The 19303-nt window shown below is 41.8% G+C and overlaps 1 protein-coding gene across 15 annotated transcripts in view; it reads right to left on the bottom strand.

Annotated features, from left to right (window-relative positions):
* The window catches only part of AMBRA1 (autophagy and beclin 1 regulator 1), a 173724-nt gene that overhangs the window by 79878 nt on the left and 74543 nt on the right, over positions 1-19303 (bottom strand). For 11 of the 15 annotated variants that reach the window (XM_089914857.1, XM_089914856.1, XM_089914859.1 and 8 more), the window contains 2 exons: positions 17966-18064; positions 17235-17335 (listed from right to left, as the gene is read on the bottom strand). In XM_089914857.1, coding sequence (XP_089770983.1) covers positions 17235-17335; positions 17966-18064 — 200 coding nt within the window. The remainder of the gene's footprint in view (positions 1-17234; positions 17336-17965; positions 18065-19303) is intronic. The other 4 variants (XM_089914864.1, XM_089914865.1, XM_022592109.3 and 1 more) reach the window with 1 other exon arrangement.

The following is a 19303-nucleotide window of genomic DNA, read 5'->3' as shown; positions in this document are numbered from 1 at the left end:
TTCCTTTACAGACAGGGCCCTGAGGCCACTTCAAGTATGATAGTTTGTTTCAGTTATGCTCCCCACACAAAAGTCATGAGTCATGTAAAATTATAAAATGTGAAATAGTCAAATTGTAACCAACATTGCTTAGCTCTTGCTATAAGAATCCCATAATTTCTTGCCATATCCTTTTCACTCTCATTTTAAGGTCTCAGATCAGGAGAGACGTAGAAGAGGGAAGTCTAGCATACAAAATGAAGAGGGCAAAGGAAGCGGGCATCTTTATTTTTTATTGTATTGTATCGTATTGTATTGTTTGCTTGTTTATTTATTTGCCATGCCACAAGGCTTGTGGGATCCCAGTTCCCTGACCAGGGATTGAACCCGGGCCCTTGGCAGTGAAAGGGTGGAGTCCTAACCACTGAACCACCAGGGAATTCCCAGCAGGCAACTTTATTTATTTATTTAAAGGGTATTTACCATGTTTTATCCAGAATTCCTTTTTTTTTTAAATTAATTTTTTTGGGGGGCTGCGTTGGGTCTTCATTGCTGCGCACGGGCTTTCTCTAATTGCAGCGAGCGGGGGCTACTCTTCATTGCAGTGCACGGGCTTCTCATTGCAGTGACCTCTCTTGTTGCGGAGCAAGGGCTATAGGTGAGCGGGCTTCAGTAGTTGTGGCTCTCAGGCTCAGCACTTGTGGCTCGCGGGCTCTAGAGTGCAGGCTCAGTAGTTGTGACACACGGGTTTAGTTGCTCTGTGGCATGTGGGAATCTTCCCAGACCAGGGCTTGAACCCGTGTCCCCTGCATTGGCAGGTGGATTCTTAACGACTGTGCCACCAGGGAAGCCCCCCCTAGCAGGCATCTTTAAATAAAGGAGATCCCCAGATACCAAGACTATGATTAATTTTTTTCAAGATTTCTAAACTCTAACAATTTTTCTTCAGGTGCCAGAAAAGAACACTGTCTCTCTCTGTAGTGCATTAGCACATAGCACGTAGTGTCCCACGTAGGAGAGACACTAATAACACAAAGGAAAAGGTAAGCAACTCCACTTCATGCCTGAGAACAAAGACTAACAATAAGTCCACACTAACCAAAACTAAAACACAGTGTACCTGGAAATAATGGTAGAATGGGACAAAAAGTAAACATGAAGCTGAAGGACATAAACCACCAGTCAGCCTTTCCTTCACCACTATAACCTCCAAATTCTATGTCCAATTCCTCTGGTACTTCCACCCAGTGGCAGCTCGAGAAATTCTATAAATGAGTCTTAGGGCTGGCAGTTCAATAGGTGGGGTGGGGACAGGTTAGGTCCTGAAGCTGCCAGCAGAGCAAGCTCACTGTTTTCACTTAGATGGTATTATTATTTTTTTCTTTTTTTTAAATATCTTTATTGGAGTGTAATTGCTTTACAATGGTGTGTTAGTTTGGTGTGTTAGTTTCTGCTGTATAACAAAAGTGAATCAGCTATACGTATACATATATCCCCATAACCCCTCCCTCTTGCTTCTCCCTCCCACCCCTCTAGGTGGACACAAAGCACCAAGCTGACCTCCCTGTGCTATGAGGCTGCTTCCTACTAGCTATCTATTTTACATTTGGTAGTATATATATGTCCATGACACTCTCTCACTTTGTCCCAGCTTACCCTTCCCCCTCCCCGTGTCCTCATGTCCATTCTCTACATCTGCATCGTTATTCCTGTCCTGCCCCTAGGTTCTTCAGAACCTTTTTTTTTTTTTAGATTCCATATATATGTGTTAGCATACGGTATTTGTTTTTCTCTTTCTGACTTACTTCACTCTCTATGACAGTCTCTAGGTCCAACCACCTCACTACAAATAACTCAATTTCGTTTCTTTTTATGGCTGAGTAATAATATTCCATTGTATATATGTGCCACATCACTTAGATGGTGTTATTTTTAAGGGTAGCTTGGGTTGCATCATGGTGCCAGAGAGGTATCTAAGAATTCCCAAGCTCACCCTTGGTGCTGGCTGCTTTTACCCCATAGGACCTTAAAATTCTTCCTTGGTAAGACAAAGATTAGAATAGCTGGAAACTTCTTTAGAGCAGGTGTTCTTAAGCTGTAGTCTCTCTACCTGGAACATGGCGGGTGGAGAAACTGGGCATTTGAAAAAACTTATCACAAGCTTTGTATTGATATGTTCAGGTTTAATTAGTTTACCTAGTAAGCAATATAACATTTTATCCCTTTCTCCCAGTCACCTCATTTCAGCAGAATCAATGAAAATATTGAGACCAAGAAACACTTTGTGACTTTTATAAGCTCTCAATTAGGTCTTATGTTAGCTGTATTCATTTTGCCTAAAAGAACATCGAGTTCAAATTCAATGACCCATGATAAATAAAGGTAAAGGTAGGGGACCCAAAGAGCAAAGGCAGAGGAATGGAAGGATACTGGCTGAATCCCATCACTACACACTCTAACCTCTTATCAAGGGAATAAGAGACAATCTGTAGTTTTATTTGGGGACAGTCTCTGCCTCTTTAAACAGTCTCTACACTTCCATTCTCAGCACTCTTCTTCCTTCCCAAGGCATACCACTGCTCCAACTCCTCTGGGGAGTGGAATCTACAGTTCCCCATGCCAGGTTAAGCTTCTCTTCACTTTCTAGTAGAAAATATGGCCACACACACACACACACACACATTCCAAGCTGTGGCAGCTCCCTTTATGCCTCACAGTCATTTCATGAATCTTGGCTAAGCTTTGAGACAGAGCAAAGAGATGTTCAGTAAACACACTAAACCACTGGGTGCCCTGCTGAGCTGGATGAAGTTCTTGTGAAAGCCAGCTTAAATCTCCTATGATAAGTATACATCTTTCTTGTACACAGGCCATCCTATTTTGAACCCAACTGCCCAGTGCAAAATTCAGAGCTCACCAACAGCAGAGCTTGCATCCCACCAATCACGGAGATGGCTCTGAACATCAAGGATGTCCTAAAAGCATGACTAGTGGATATGAAATTTGTCTCTATATGCCCTGAGGCCCAATCCATGCATTCACATTTGGAGCCCATAAAATAGCTCTTAACCAATCTCATCAATAAGGCCAAGCAAAAGCTAACTCCTATGCTTGAGGAGAACTGAATTCTAGCTTCTCCCAACTACTGCTATAAAAACGCATAATGTGCCACAGTGACTGGGCACACAAAGATCCCTTGCCTTAGGAACTTTTCTTCCAATTTGCTTCTGTTAAAGGAGCTGGGGATTATAAATAATGCCACGGGTACAGGTTCACTTACAGCCAATTTAGTAAGTGCTCGCACAGTTAATTCTGTCAGTCTTACTCCTACACAGAAATACATGTGGCCCCAAGGGGCCCAACCACCCACAGAGCTCTTTTGCACATCTTTTTACCCTCCAGCACACAGAAATAGAGGGCTACATCCCAGAAAACAGAGAAAGAGAAAAGGCAGTTTCTCTGAAATGCTATGTCTAGAAAACCAGGATCTAGCTATCCATTTGGATGTAATTTCTAAATTCATGTCTCTCTGAATAAACCAAATAATGATATAGACCAAGATGCTTCTCTGGAATTCAAAATCTGTACATCTGTATCCCTTGGTATGCTGAAACTTTCCTTTCATGTATATGTAAGGACACTTTAAAAAGCAGTTTGTTTAGAATGAGTTACCAGGTTACCTCAGATCTCAAAAATCTACTTCGTTGTGGAGGAATGTTACAGTAATGGCCTTTAATGATTTAAGCCCCCCTGTATCCATGCCCTTAAAGAGAGTACCCTCTCTGACTCTGGGCTTAACCATGTGGCTTACGTTAGCTGACAGGACAATAACAAAAGTGACAGCAGAGACTTGCAAAGTGCTTGTGTATTGGGGCCTGACAGCTCGTTTCTCTCTGTAAGCCTGAGACACTGTGTGAAGAAACTGGTGAAGAGAAAAGAGACAAGTCATCCAGCTGAGGCCAACCAGCCTGTCAACTGCCAGATATGTGTGAAGCCATCTTTATTAGTTTTCTGCGGCTATAATTATGAATTACCGCAAACTTAGTGGCTTAACATAAATTTACTAGCTTTCATTCCTGCAGGTCAGAAGACCAACATGGCTCTCATGGGGCTAACATCAAGGTGGTGGCAGGACTATGTTATTTTCTGGAGGCTCTAGGGAAGGATCCATTTCCTTGCTCATATGTTTTTGGCAGAATTCAGTTCCTTGCAGTTTCAGGACTGAGGTTCTTTTTCCCTTGCTGACTGTTAGCTGAGGGCCAAACAATTCCCATCTTCTATCACTGCATCTCTTGGACTGACCTGTCTGCCTTTCTCTTCTACTTTTAAGGGCTCATGTGATTAGACTGGGTCCACCCAGATAATTCAGTATCTTCTCCCCATCTCAAAATCTGTAACCTTAATCACATGTGCAAAGTTTCTTTTGCCAAATAAAGTAACATATTCACAGGTTCCAGCGATTAGTATGTGGAGATCTTCAGCGGTCCAATGTCCTGCTTATTACACCAACTAAGACCATCAATACCCAGCCAAGTCATCAACTGACACAGAGCAGCCAAGTTGGCTCAGACCAGATGAACTGCACACAGGAACCACAGAATTTTAAGGAACAGTAAACACTTTTTTAAAGCCAGTAAATTTAGGGGTGGTTTGTGAGGCAGCAAAAGCTAACTGATAAAACGGCCAAGGCTACACCACTTCCGAAGGGTCTGTGTAACCCTCAACCTGATAACATAGATATTTCCCCTTTCTCTGCTCCAGTTCAACAAGCATGCCTAAGAGGTCACTGGCAGTTTTCTGTCCTCTGAATCATAAAACAAAATAATTAGTTTAATTTCTTCTTCCAGTCCAGATCTAGAGATTATTGCTGAAATTTAACAAAAGTTAGCCTTATAATCTCAACAGAACCAGAGAGGGGCTTTTTGATGGACAACTAGAAGCTATACACACAAAATACATATAATACGTATAAATATAAATATAAATACGTATAAATATAAATATATATGTACACACACGCACACACACACACCAGAAGTTTTAGGGAAAGATTTTAAGGAAGGGCCAACTTTTGATAGAGCAAAAACTCCTGATGAGAGGGAAATTTCATTGCCACCTAACCATTTCCTCTTCATGTATAAACACCAATGAGGGCTTTGGGGCACAGCGTCTAAGCAGGGGTCTCTAACCCTTCATTAGCCAAATATATTTCCTCAAATGGTCTCTCCCTCAAATTTGCTGATACTTAAAGGTCTGGAAAACTTCAGTGGAAGGAAAATGCCAACAGCAAGTTAATGTCTGTCATCTTGGCTCTTTTGGCTGACTTCCCTATGCCTAGGCTTTGCCTATTAATTGAATGCTATTTGGATTCCATCTCAAAAATAAATGTGGATAGAGACCAGAGGCCTGCCTTCCCCAGACTGGTAAGAACAGCACAGTGCAATTATACCCAAACAGCTTTGTTTTGGAATGTAATCACCAACCCAGCCTTCTTCCCAATGGGATGGCAACAGTGTAATTACCTCTTCAGGAGTCATTTGTTTGGGAATGTAGTTCTTCTACAGGGCTCTTTCTAGTGGAAAGGAGCTGCAACAAGAGTATATGAGAATTTGTAGCGCCCTCCCCAGTAGCAGTTTTGTAGCTGAACAAATTATTTTTGTTTTCTTAAAGTAAAGCCAGAGTTTACATTTCAGCCTCTTTTTCTACCAACATGGAATCACCCATACCCCATGACGGTTCTAATTGAAAAGTCCCAATCTAAAGCTAGATTGCTTGAGTTCTGATTCCTACTCTGTCAAGCACTAGCTGTGGTCTTGGGCAAATTACTTCATCTGTTTATGCCTCGGTTTCCTCATTTATAAAAATGAGTAATAACAGGACATCACTGGAATATTATGAAGATTAAGTGAAGAAATATGTGAGAAGTGCTTAGAGCACCACTTGGCATATAGTAAGTGCTCCTGGGTCTTTGTTTTGTTTTTAGCACATTTGAAGCACTGTATTCCACCACAGTCTCCACATTTTGCAAATGTGATCTAACATCAGCTCATGGTCAAATCTAAGCTTGAGTTACTGCATTCTTTCTGTCCACAACCCTTTTGCCAATTCAGCACAAGGGGCAGTGTTTTGGAAAATTTTAAACGCTGCTATAAAACTGTCACAGTCTCCGAGCTATTTGCCTAGGTAAACTCTCCGATAAGCAGGAGGGACTAGATATTTCCATGTCATTCTTTTCATTTGTGTTACTAGTCCAGGGATATTACAATAAAGAGCCTCTGTTGTGAAATCTTGCTGTTGGAAAAACGAGCAAATACCACCAAAAGCAGCCACTGGCAATATGGCAGATTCTGGAGAAAATTCACCTTTTTAGACAGATTTATTCATGAAAATGAATGATATATTTTCCTCACATGCCTACAGTATATCCAACCACCCTGAAGACTCTTGTTCCCACTGGGAACTTCCACCTTTTACCTCCTGTCCAGTTTTCCCTCTGTTCCTTTGTAGCCTGGACGAAATTCTCTAAGAAGAATATTTTTTGGCTTGTGCTTCACCAGCCATGGGCCATAGAGTAAAAATCATGAGTTTGCTTGCCAAGCAGTCCCAAAGTATACAACTCCACAGCTCAAGGCAGTAGGAATGAAGCTGGGCCCCTTCTGCATGGCACACAGCTGCAGTGGGCTGGGCTTATGATAAACCCAGGGATTCATCATGGTACCCCTGTAATAGGAGAGAGTGTTTTTACAGGCTGACGTATGTAGTTACAGGATAACTTTCTGGCTCTGGGGTGACACTAAACACCTGGCCAAAAGAAACACCACCACCACCCCACAAAGAGTTTCAACACTTCAAAAGGTCCCTGGTCACCCACCTGCAGGTGCCTCTTTCCACCTCATGGCTTATATACCAAGATATCTGTGCTTACTCTTGGCTTCTAGCTGAGTGCCACAAGGACCCTGGGGAAGAGCTGGCCTTGTGGATCAGCAGGTGTTAAAGAAAAGAAATTAACACCCATGGGTTGGATCTACTTTGGTAGAGAGGGTGAGAGGTGCTGTCTGTCAGCTCCCATGGCATTTCCAGTCAGTTTGGAATAAATGAGACTGCCCAAGGACATGGTCTGAGAAAGAGGAAGAAAAGCTAATATGAGATCAGAGTTTTAAAAAAGAAGGAGGTGGGGGGCTTCCCTGGGGCGCAGTGGTTGAGAGTCCGCCTGCCGATGCAGGGGACACGGGTTCGTGCCCTGGTCTGGAAAGATCCCACATGCCGCGGAGCGGCTAGGCCCGTGAGCCACGGACGCTGAGCCTGCGCATCCGGAGCTTGTGCTCCGCAACGGGAGAGGCCACAACAGTGAGAGGCCCGCGTACCGCAAAAAAAAAAGAAAAAAAAAGAAGGAGGTGGAGGGTTAACATTCATATCAAGCACTTAGGTAAAAAATGATGGAGTAGATGGGACAGCAAAGAAGACTGTTTCAAGTCTTTCCAGAGTATGTATAAGACCTCTAATCTTAAGTAAAGTGGAGATTGGCTATTGCCTCCACTGGAAAAAATGGGCTTTGACCTATATTTTGCTCTTTCTTTCCTCACATCTCCGCTGTAGATTTCTATATTGTTGTTTTGAGGGGTTGCAAAACATGTCAAAGCACATACCAATCATAACCTAAGAAAAGTAAAAGGGTCCTGGCATTACAGTGGGTACTTATAGCCCTAGAGGGCATCTTCAGCTGGCACCTTCAAAATGAGTAGTATTTCTAAGAAGTACACAACCCACAGGACTCAACAAACTTTGAGATCACTCTAGGTCTAGGGAAGCCCCAGAGTACAGAGAACTTACAGTACAAGTAAACAGCGGGGTCTCAATATAGATATGTTGATGCTAACCTTTCTTTTTCAGGAGGAAGAAGGGGAAGAGATAGGAAATTGGTTAAGAAGTTACAAGAAAAGTTATAGGTCAATTTCTCCTAGGAATAAAACTCCTAGCAGAGCTGACAAGAACCTGTTGTCCCAGCATAAAAGCTTAATAGACTCATATTTTCTGCTGTAGAAATGCTGGCAGTTTCTGTGCTCTCATAGCCAGTTTTCTGTGTATACGTCTACCTTAGCATTTAGCACAATACACACTGTCCTACAGCTATTTCTGAGCACGATGGGCTTACGCAGTAGACGGTAAGCTTATGGAGAGCAGAGATCATGTCTTTTTCATCTGGGTACTATCATATACCTAACAGTGTACCATATAAACAACAAAAGCTCAATAAAAGCTTATCGAGTAAAAATGGCTTATATACCAGCTGAGCACTCTGTAGGTAATAACAAATTCATTCATTTTTTCCCCCACTACTCTTAGCTCCAGATCAAGAAGAGTTATACGCCAGGAGCTCACTAGGACCAACAAATCTTAGATTCCTGCAGGCACACTCCTTAATGTGTGGCAAGTCGTCTCTTCCCATTTCTTCCCTCTGCCTCTGTTCCTAGCTTTAATGAGTTAATCTAGAGCAGTGGTTCTCAATTTTTCAAGTGCACCAGGATCACCTAGAAGACTCTTTAAAAACAAATTCCTAGGCCCACAACCAGAATTTCTGCTTCAGTGGGTCTGAGGTAGGGATCAATAATTTTCATTTGTAACAAGTTCCCAAATGATGCTGATGTTATTGGTCCACTTTGAGAGTCCCATGTTGCCAAGGTTACATAGGAGCAAGCACTTAGTCTGGAGAGTAGATGCTTATTTCATGAGCGCAGGTTCTGATGGGAGACAGAAAACGGTTTCTCAAATGCAAACTCTGACTCCTCTAATCTAACCCCCTTGGTTGACATGACTACAGGCAACAATGGACACATTAGCATGTCAAACTATCAACACAGGGACCTTCAGGTTACCATCTGTTGGTGCCTTAGAGCACAAGCTCCCAGTTTTTCCAACTCTCTGACCATAGCAAAGGGGAGAAAGCCCTGCTTGGTACCCAGGAAGTGCACCATTGTTGAGGAAAACAGAAGAACAGTGAGAGATCAGCAAGGTTATAATCATTGAGGAGACTAGCACAGCTCTAACTCATGCTGGCCCCCAAGATTTACAATAAAAATCATAATGATAATAGCTAAAATCTATTGAACACTTACTTTGTGCAAAAAAAAAATCCTATTCTAAGTGCTTCATATATGTTAGCTCATTTAATCCTCAAAACAATTCTACGAGCTAAATACTATTCTTACACCCATTTTACAGATGAAGAAACTGAGTCCCAAGAAAAGGTAAAATAAATTAACCAAGATTACACTGCTAGGAAGTAGCAGCATGAATATCTGAACTTAGATAGTCTAGCTCTGGAGCCCAAACTCTTGAACATTTTGTTCTACTGCCTCTCAAACCAACTCTACACTGCAAGTGGCAGCTGTCCTTCCCAAGCTCCACTCAGGCTCACAGACGCGTGCAAAACACAAATGGGGGCACATTCAGAGTCACTTCAAACTGCACCAAAACCCAGAAATTCTTGGTCCAAGCCCAGGTTTGAGTTACACACACACACGCTAATCTATTAGGATTGGCAGTTAAATTCTCAGGGGAATTATTAAATTTTTAGAGGCAGGGCTAAAACAAAAACAAAAAACACACAGAAACTCAGGCTACAACCTGGCTAGACAGTAAACTCCTTTAAGGGCAGAACCATTAAATTCTTTTAACAGACCTAAAGAGGACTTCCCTGGTAGTGCAGTGGTTAACAATCCACCTGCCAACGCAGGGGACACAGGTTTGAGCCCTGGCCTGGGAAGACCCCACATGCCACAGAGCAACTAAGCCCGTGTGCCACAACTACTGAGCCTGCTCTCTAGAGCCCGTGAGCCACAACTACTGAGCCCACACACCACGACTACTGAAGCGCGCACACCTAGAGCCCGTGCTCCGCAACAAGAGAAGCCACAGCACCACAACAAAGACCCAACACAGCAAAAAAAAAAAAAAGACCCAAAGAGCTCTGGAAAATGCTAAGCATTTAGAAAGTTCTATGTACATTTCAAAGTGACGGTACAGAAAGAGCACAGGTGTTAAGCATCAGTGGGGAGAGATCAAGAGGAAATTTCCTAGGGTAGACAGAGATGGAGGCACAGAAAAACTTAGTCACACATTATAAAAGGAACAGAAAAGTTCGCTGACAAGGCCCAATATTCTCCTCTAGAAAAGCCTGAAGAAGCACAGATAATTCAGCTTAGAAACCAGGACCTAGCTTCTTGACAAGCATACTTCTCACTAGTGGAATAAGGAGATGCAGCAAAGGGCTGGGGTAGAGAGAACATGGATGCTCCAGTGATTGGTGGAAACCAAATCAGTAAAAGGCCCTGGATGCTGTGTAAGGCATCTATGAAAGCTGGGTTCTCTGGAAGGAGCTGCTTCCCAGGCAACCAAGCCAGCCCCTTATCGCCTTTACTTTCATCACTGGAGCAGAATGAAAGGTAATTGGGTTAATTATTAAAGAGGCCCTAGCTAGTACCACCACCACTAATTGTCCATTAATCTGGGGTTCATAAACAGCTATCTTAATTGATGTTGAGTTGGAATGTGCCACTTACTTTATTAGCCTGGCAACTGGGTACCGGAGAGGTAAAGAACATGGAGAAGGGTCCAGCCAAGGAGATAAAGGGTCCAACACCAGTACCGGAGAGGTAAAGAACATGGAGAAGGGTCCAGCCAAGGAGATAAAGGGTCCAACACCAGAATTATCATTCACTTCTGTTCATACTCATGTAAGTATACCACGATGGCCTTCAACTGTATTCACTACTTTTCATCTTTCCTAGATTTGCCAACTCAAATGAAGATCTGATATACAGTAATTAAGCCATCTGTTGTCTTAAACAACTATGATATTAAATTGAGAAATTAGACTAATTCTTAAATGTCAGCAAGCCCGAGGACCCAGATGTCCACCTAGTTGGCCAAACTAGATTAGACAGGCCTCCTGAGAGTAATTCCCTAAGATACCAGAAAAGTGGGGAATATCTAAGAAAGAGGACCACTGTTTTTAAAAAAGAGGAGAGGGGCAAAAGACAACCAAAAATAAAGTTAACAAGAAAAAGAAAAGTAAATTCTTGCAAAAGGGGTAGCTCTATTTTACTCACAACAGGCAAACAGAAGGATGCCTGGGATATGAGATTACATAAAGCAATAAATTGTAACACTGTATCACTGGGTTTGTAATATATAGACATAATATACATAGCAATAATAGCACAAAGGAGGGGTATGACAATGTAGCTATAATGGAACAAAGTTTCTGTATCTTACCAGAATCAACTCTCTATAAGTCTGAAGTAGATCCTGATAAAGTACAGTTTAAAATCAAGAAAGGAATTAAAATAGCACATTAGAAGCTATCCAGTTAATACAAAAGAAGTCAGTAGGGGCTTCCCTGGTGGCACAGTGGTTAAGAATCTGCCTGCCAATGCAAGGGACACAGGTTCGAGCCCTGGCCTGGGAAGATCCCACATGCCACACGAGCAACTAAGCCCGTGTGCCACAACTACTGAGCCTGCGCTCAAGAGCCCGCAAACCACAACTACTGAGCCCACGTGCCACAACTACTGAAGCCTGTGCGCCTAGAGCCCGTGCTCCTCGACAAGAGAAGCCACTGCAATGAGAAGCCCGTGCACTGCAACAAAGAGTAGCCCCCACTTGCCGCAACTAGAGAATGCTCACGCACAGCAACAAAGACCCAACACAGCCAAAAATAAAAAGAAACAAATTAATTAATTTTAAGAAAAAGTTAGTAAAGGAGAAACAGTAATAAAAAAAGACATTAGAAATACAGAAAACAAACAGCAAAATGGCAGGCAAAAATCTAACTATATTAATAACATTAAATGTGAATGGACTAAACAATCTAATCAAACAGCAGAGATTTTCAGACTAGATAAAAAACAACTATATGCTTTCTATAGGAGACACACTTTATATTCTGATATATAAAATAGGCTGAAAGTAAAAGGATGGGAAAAGATATATTACACAACCTACATCCATAAAAGAGCTGGAGTAGCTATACTGATGTAAGAAAAACTAGACTTAAAGACAATATTACTAGAGAATATAACCTTTAAAAATTGTGAATCACTATGTTGTACACCTGAAACTTATATAATATTGTACCATCATCTATACCTGGAAAAAAAAAAACAATATTACACGAGATAGAGGAACATTTTATAACGAAAAAGTTGATTCATCAGGGAGGCAAAACAATTACAAATATATAGGTACTTAACAACAAAGTCCCAAAATATATGAGGCAAAAACTGACAAAACTGAAGGGAGAAATATACAATTCAGGAATAATATTAGAAATTTCAATACTCCATTCTTAATAATGGGTAGAACAACCTGACAGAAAATCAGCAAGGGTATACAAAACTTGAATAACACTATCAACCAAGTAGATCTCCCTGGCATCTAAAGAACCCTCCACACGGCAACAAAAGAATATACAACCTTGCCATGCACACAGGTAACATTCTCCAGAACAGACCATATGCTAAGCCATAAAGCAAGTTTCAATAAATTTACAGTAACTGAAATCATACAAAGTATGTTCTTAGACCACAGTAAAATTAAATAAGAAAGCAACAACAGAAGGAAATTTGTAAAAATTGAAAAACACACTCCTAAACTAATGGCTCAAAGAACAAATCCTAAGAGAAATTAGGATGACTGGGCACAAAGCCCATGACACTCAACCAGGCCCCAATGACCTGTAGCTAGAAGCAAAAAAATCCTGACACTTCCCATTGATTTTAATCAAAATACTAAATTAAATCCATCAGGACCACATCTGCTGGGAGCAGATGCTCATTAGGATGAAAGTCAAAAAGATTAGACAGAACAGATAACTAATACCCTACACTACCCAGGTCCCTATCCCTCAGCGTTTCTCTTCCAGTAATTACCAGGAAGACGTCAAATGCCAGGGCTTCTCATTTCACTTATTTCAGGTCTCAAGCATGCAGAAAAATATTATAGGCTTAAGAACCTTTCGGCAGATACTCGCTACTTGAACTCAGGCAAAACATGGCACAGAAGGCAGAACAGAGTTATTATGAGTCAGGCAGACCTGGTTTAAAGTTCCAGGTCTGCCTCTCACTGCATTATATTGGACAAGTAATGTAACTTCTCTGAACCTCAGCTTTCTTCCCTACAGAATGGAAACACACTATCTACTTCATACGGCTGTCATAATGTATGGGAAAGCACTTTGGACTGTACCTGGCCCATAGTAGGCAGTCATTAACTTCATTTCCTTCTCTGTTACAGACTGCTATTACTATACAGAGCTAGAGTTGTCTGCTAAAAAGTCAGCAGGGGGAGCGCCCCAGACTTTTGCGTGTTTCCCCAAAAATATACCGGTAAAGTTGCAGTAGCTTTAAATGTAGTTATACCTCTTTAAGTACAGGTTCAGAATTTGTGTTGCTGAAGAAGGGGCCTGGTGTGGGTTGATGGGTGACTGGAGGCCACCAGGAACCTACAGAATTGTGGAGAAGACAACAAGATAAGGCGGAAGAGATGAAGATTAACAGACTATCAAAACACTTCTCTGTAGCAGCTTCTGTTTTATATTACTGCTTTCAGGCTCTTGTGGGAGGAAGTGGGCAGAATGGATCTTAATTTTCTGCAAATCCATTTTTGTTGATGATTCTGAATGGCTTTGGCTAGGGTCCATTGAAAACTCATTTGCCACTGGTAATGCCTCCTAAAACTGCAGGTGTGTATATACTTTGTCCCTCCAGGTCTGCCAAATTTCCATGCTTCACCCCTACAAAAAGCCACTCACCATACAAAGGTTTCTGCCTTATATTTGGAGCTAAGAACCAAACAGCAAGACTGAGGTACAGCCAACCACCTAAACTCTGAGCTACAGAAGAGCAGGGATCTTGTCTGTCTTATTCACTCTGGTAGCCTACAACAGTGCCTGGCACACAGTTGCGGAACAAACGTCTACTGAATCTAATTGTTCTGAGACCATCACAACCTCATTCCAATCATATAAGAGAAAGTGCCTTTCCAGGAAAATTGGGAGTGCTTACTGCTAAAACACTAATTTGTCTTCACTTCAAAAGCCATTATTACAGCAGCTCTATCTATTACATGATCACAAAATAAGTTTAATAAAAAGCAAAACATCTGTGTCCAGGAGGGCATGAAGGCTCGGGGAAAGGCCTATTATATAATAAGATTTTCCTTAGCAAGCACTACTGGGTCACAAAAAGCTATGTCTAGAAACCACTTAAAATAGAGGAATTAGAACAAATAAGAAAACCCCTGAAGATCAGCCAAGTTCCCTGGGACCTCTTTCCCTTTTCTAGATTAAGGACCTAGAAGAAGAATGCTATTTTGATGCTCTGTCCTTAAAAATAGCTGTGGGGAGGCAGGCAGACTAGGAAACAGAAGTCCCACTGCCTGGTTCACTTCTGGCTCCTCTACTTCTAGCTGCATCACTCTGGGCAAGTTAGCCTTCTGGGCTTCAGTTCCCACCACTGTTAGATAATAGCACCCATCTCATAGGATTACTGTGAGAATGAAATGAAATATGACTAGGAAGAGCACTTAAAACACTCCCTAGCATACAGCCAATGCTCAATGAATGTTAAGCTTTTTTTTGTTGCTGTTATTATTATCATTGGAATTTTCTCAAGAGAAGAATAAAAGTAACACAAAACTGTCAACAGAATCTGGAGGGACATCCAAATGTCTACAAATGATGAGGGCATTTAAGAAAAGACCAGTGGGGTAGATGCAAACTATTCTATACAGAATGGATAAACAACAAGGTCCTACTGTATAGCACAGGGAACTATATTCAATATCCTGGGATAAACCATAATGAAAAATAATATAAAAAGAAAATATATATGTGTATAACTGAGTCACTTTGCTGTACAGCAGAAATTAACACAACATTGTAAATCAAGTATACTTCAATAAAAAAAAGAAGAAAAAAGAAGAAAAGGCCAGTGGATACTCTGCAACATGCATCTTGAGAAAATGGGAGAAATGAGTTTAAATGTGAATGGAAACCATCCGCTAATCTAATTCAAGAATGAGCTTCTTGAGAGCCTAGATTTCCTTCCTCTCAAGGCACTCTACATCTTTTGTTAGAGAACTTTTCTCAGTAGATTTCATGTTTGTAAACTGCCTGCTGGAACATAACCCCTATATTCAAAGGTATCCATAAGTGAAACTGGGCTATTTGGGGTCAGACCTCTGGGCATAAAGCAGGGAAGAAGAAATGGAGGTAAAGAGTTATTAGATCAAAGGAGAGAAAAACAACATACAGCTGTTCCAAAAAAACTAAATGCAAAGGAAATAGAGACTTCCCAGCAGTAGAGGAGCAGGGAGCTGCTGTGTTGGGTGGTAGAGGCAGACGTCTGGAACAAAGAAGGATGCAGAAGAACTCTGTAGTACGGTCTGGCAGCAAGTGATTATCTGCCAGTGAGGAGCTTCCACGTGCCATTAGCCAAGCCACACAGAAGCGCCAAGCAAGGAGAGCCATGGGGTCTGTTTACTGACTAGGGCCCTCCTCAGTCAAGGTTGTCAGGACACCATGGTGCAGTCTACTCCCCCACCAAGCCTGGGCCTATGAAGCCCTGGTGTCCAGTAGAGAGAAACCATTGAGGTTTCTGGGGTTTCTAGGCCTTGACACTGGGTCAAGGATACTGCTACTTAAAGGAAGCCAGGTCCCATGGCTTACCAGCTGCCACAACAGCTTGGTCAGAAATCATACTCCCCCAGCCTGACAGTGCTACTGCCTCACACGGATCCCTCTCTACCTTTAACCACCACGTGGCCCAGATTTTCCAAAACGTAATGTCATTTGAATTTTTAAAATAAAGATGCTTATTAAAGATACACCAAGAGACTTCCCTGGTGGCACAATGGTTAAGAATCTGCCTGCCAACGCAGGGGACACAGGTTCAATCCCTGAAGATCCCACATGCTGTGGAGCAACTAAGCCCATGCGCCACAACTACTGAGCCTGTGCTCTAGAGCCCACGAGCCACAACTACTGAGCCCACGTGCCACAACTACTGAAGCCCGTGCACCGCAATGAAGAGTAACCCCTGCTCGCTGCAACTAGAGAAAGCCTGCGCACAGCAATGAAGACCCAGCGCAGCCAAACATTTAATTTATTTTTTAAAAAATACACCAAAATGTGGCTTGATTTTTATAGTTTTTAATGCCTTCACATACATAAATTTACAAGTTGGCAGTGGAGGTGGGGGGGAAGGAGGAAAAGAGAAAAACCTTTGTTAGAAAAAAAATAGATTCTGCTTTGTTTCCTTCTCTAGACTGCCCAGAAGCAGCAGCACACACTGGGTCTCAGCCCAGTCACATCACGCATATTAGCCCCAAAACGTTGGTCACTAAGTTATTCAGCCACCATAAAACTGCCTCGGCTGGGTTTGTCCAGTCCATTTTCTATTCTGTGGAAATTTCTAAGCCAGCTCCATGGGTCCCTCTCCTCCTTCTTCCTCTGAAGATTATTCCACAGGGCCTGGAAACTCCATGTGCTGGCAGCAGCAATGGGTTGGAGAGGTGTGCTTTCAGTCCTAATTAAATCACAGGATCTGGCTCATGCGTACCTCAACAATAAAACATGAGCAAGGCATCTTTATCATTCAATTTAAAAAGTCTATTTGCTGGATTAAGAAACAAATGGTTTAAATAAATTTTTAAAAAGATGTCTGGGGACCTCCCTGGTGGCGAAGTAGATAAGAATCCGCCTGCCAATGCAGGGGACATGGGTTCGACCCCTGGCCTGGGAAGATCCCACATGCTGTGCAGCAACTAAGCCCACACACCACAACTACTGAGCCCACATGCCACAACTACTGAAGCCCGCGTGCCCAGAGCCCGTGCTCCACAACAAAGAGAAGCCACCGCAATGAGAAGCCCACACACTGCAACAAAGAGTAGCTCCCGCTCGCTGCAACTGGAGAAAAGCCCGTGTGCAGCAACGAAGACCCAACGCAGCCAAAAACAGATAAATAATTAATTAAAAAAGAGATGTCTGAAGGAAGTGGGAATGGGCAAAAGAAGCAGCTTTCCTCAATCTGTAGTTTCCTGCCCTGAAGTAAGGAACCAAGTACAAGACCTTAAAAAAGAGTTTTCAGCCAGATGCCAAGATGCCATCACATCAACATAGGTAAAGGAGGGGAAAGCTTTACACGGCTCCCTCCCCCTTTAAATTTTCAAAATCCAAAGAAACATCTCCTTACCTGCCAGGACCCTGTTAACAGAAGAGTGAGTAGCCAAGCCAGGCTGTCCACGTTCATGAAAAATCCCAGCATAAGGCAAGTACTCAGGCAGCAAGAAACGCCTATAAGATGGGAAGGAAATCCAAAAAAGAGGGGATATATGTATATGCATAGCTGATTCATTTTGCTGTACAGCAGAAACTAATACAACATTGTAAAGCAACTACACGCCAATAAAAATTAATTTAAAAAAACGCCTATATGAAGGAATCACGCGTTAAAAGCCTACTACAGACTGCCTTAAAACAAAGGAGATATACTATCTACCAACCCTCAACAATCAAAGATAAGGGATCCACTAAGCCTAGGAATCCAAAGAAACCTAGAGCAGAGTACAATTCCTCTCACACGTTTGCATCTTCTTCCAATCTTTCTTCTGAAGTTTCCCGGGGCTTCTATTCTTGAACAGGATGCTCCCAATGCCATTTTTCTATGTCTTTTCATTGTGGTTAATCATTTCCTGTCAAGTCTTTAGGTGGCAGGGCTGGACTGTAGGCTCACTAGGAAATAATTCCAGATATGGACAATCTACCAGATTGTCCATATCTGGAATTATCTGTCCAGGACAAATAATTTTGTCCAAATAGGTCTGTCCAGGACAAACCTACCAGAAAGTAGGTTTAAAAATCCCAGCCTCTCATAAAGCCTCCCTCAGAAAAGTCTCTCATAAAAGTTGACTATCCAGTTCTTACCTTGGGACAAAGCGTCCAAGTGAAGGTGCAGACATCCGGGCATTTCGTGGAGCTCGGTGCCTGGATCTGTCACCATTGTCCCTGGAGAAAACAAAAAGACTACACCTAAGAGAGTCACTAAAGCAGAAACAGACACCAGCCCAAAAGACAGACATCCCGCAAACTAAATTCCTACACTTAGGTGAAGGTCCCAGAGAAGTTAGTCATCTGGTTGCTTACTAATTTGGGTGGCACATTAATATACTACGTTTCTGGAGTACCTCAATTAAAATATTTATGAGCATTTACTAAACAGTTCAGTAAGAAGGAAGATTTTTCTTGAAATAATGTGGTCTCTGAACTCTGCAGCATCTGAAATTGAAGCCAAGTTTAGATCTTCTAAAGGGATTTAGAATGGATATGTATATAAACATATCTCTTTCTAGACTGAAAGACAGAGAAACTTTGGCTTCGGGGGATCTTGAAGGAAGAAGAATTCTCCCATCAAGTTCATTCAACAAATGGTTATCTTTAAATCTGTTTAGGTCCTTGGTGTGGAAAAATCATAGATATGTGAAAGAAAAACAACACAAGAAAAAGACTAGGCAGTCCTTTCTTTTAGAGACTGAAAAATTAACAATGATGAAGATTATTAGACAAGGCAATCCTAAGCTTGGTCATTTGATTAAAAAGAAAAAAGTCTAATGTTTTCTTTATGGTCTGTTAAAGTAATGGTAATAAACACCATTTACTAAATATCTACTAAGTCCTAATACAAAGGTTATTAATATGTTACCCCATTTAATCTTTTGAGTTTCCCATTAAGTCTCATTAGATCTGTTTCACAGATAAGGAAACTAAGGACCAGAGAGGCAAATGCCCAAGGTCACACAACTAGTAAGTGGTTGAGACAAGATTCAAGGAAGATCCATCTGACTCTGAAGCCCTTGCTCTTTCCACTACACTTCACTGCTTCCTACAAGAGAAGACAACAGAAACTTCACGTGGCTTAGTTTCCAATGCATCAAAGGAACAATAAGCCAAAGGGCACTCTGGCTGGATAGAGCAGTTAATTAGCTGTTTAACCAACTCCACAAAATAAATGAACCTCTTGAGAGCTTGATTTGGGGTATGTTCTGAATTCTTCCTTTGGATTATCTTCAACTTAATGAGATAATCTTCAAACTGGCACTGTAACCAAAGTTAAGACAACACTTTGGCTTTCAAGTGTACTACTGGGACCCTTACAAACCAGAAATGAAAGCCTAGGAAGGTTTTTATATCTTGGTGGAACTGGATGCTGAGCATTTAGAGACAAATCAATATCAGGGATATTGGAAGCTGATCCATTAAAAGTCA

This window comes from Delphinapterus leucas, chromosome 7, assembly GCF_059928025.1.
Source record: "Delphinapterus leucas isolate spDelLeu-1000000601 "Yukka" chromosome 7, BTC_Dleu_Yukka2, whole genome shotgun sequence".
Lineage (NCBI taxonomy): Eukaryota > Metazoa > Chordata > Mammalia > Artiodactyla > Monodontidae > Delphinapterus > Delphinapterus leucas.
This window is presented reverse-complemented; position numbering and strand designations above follow the sequence as displayed.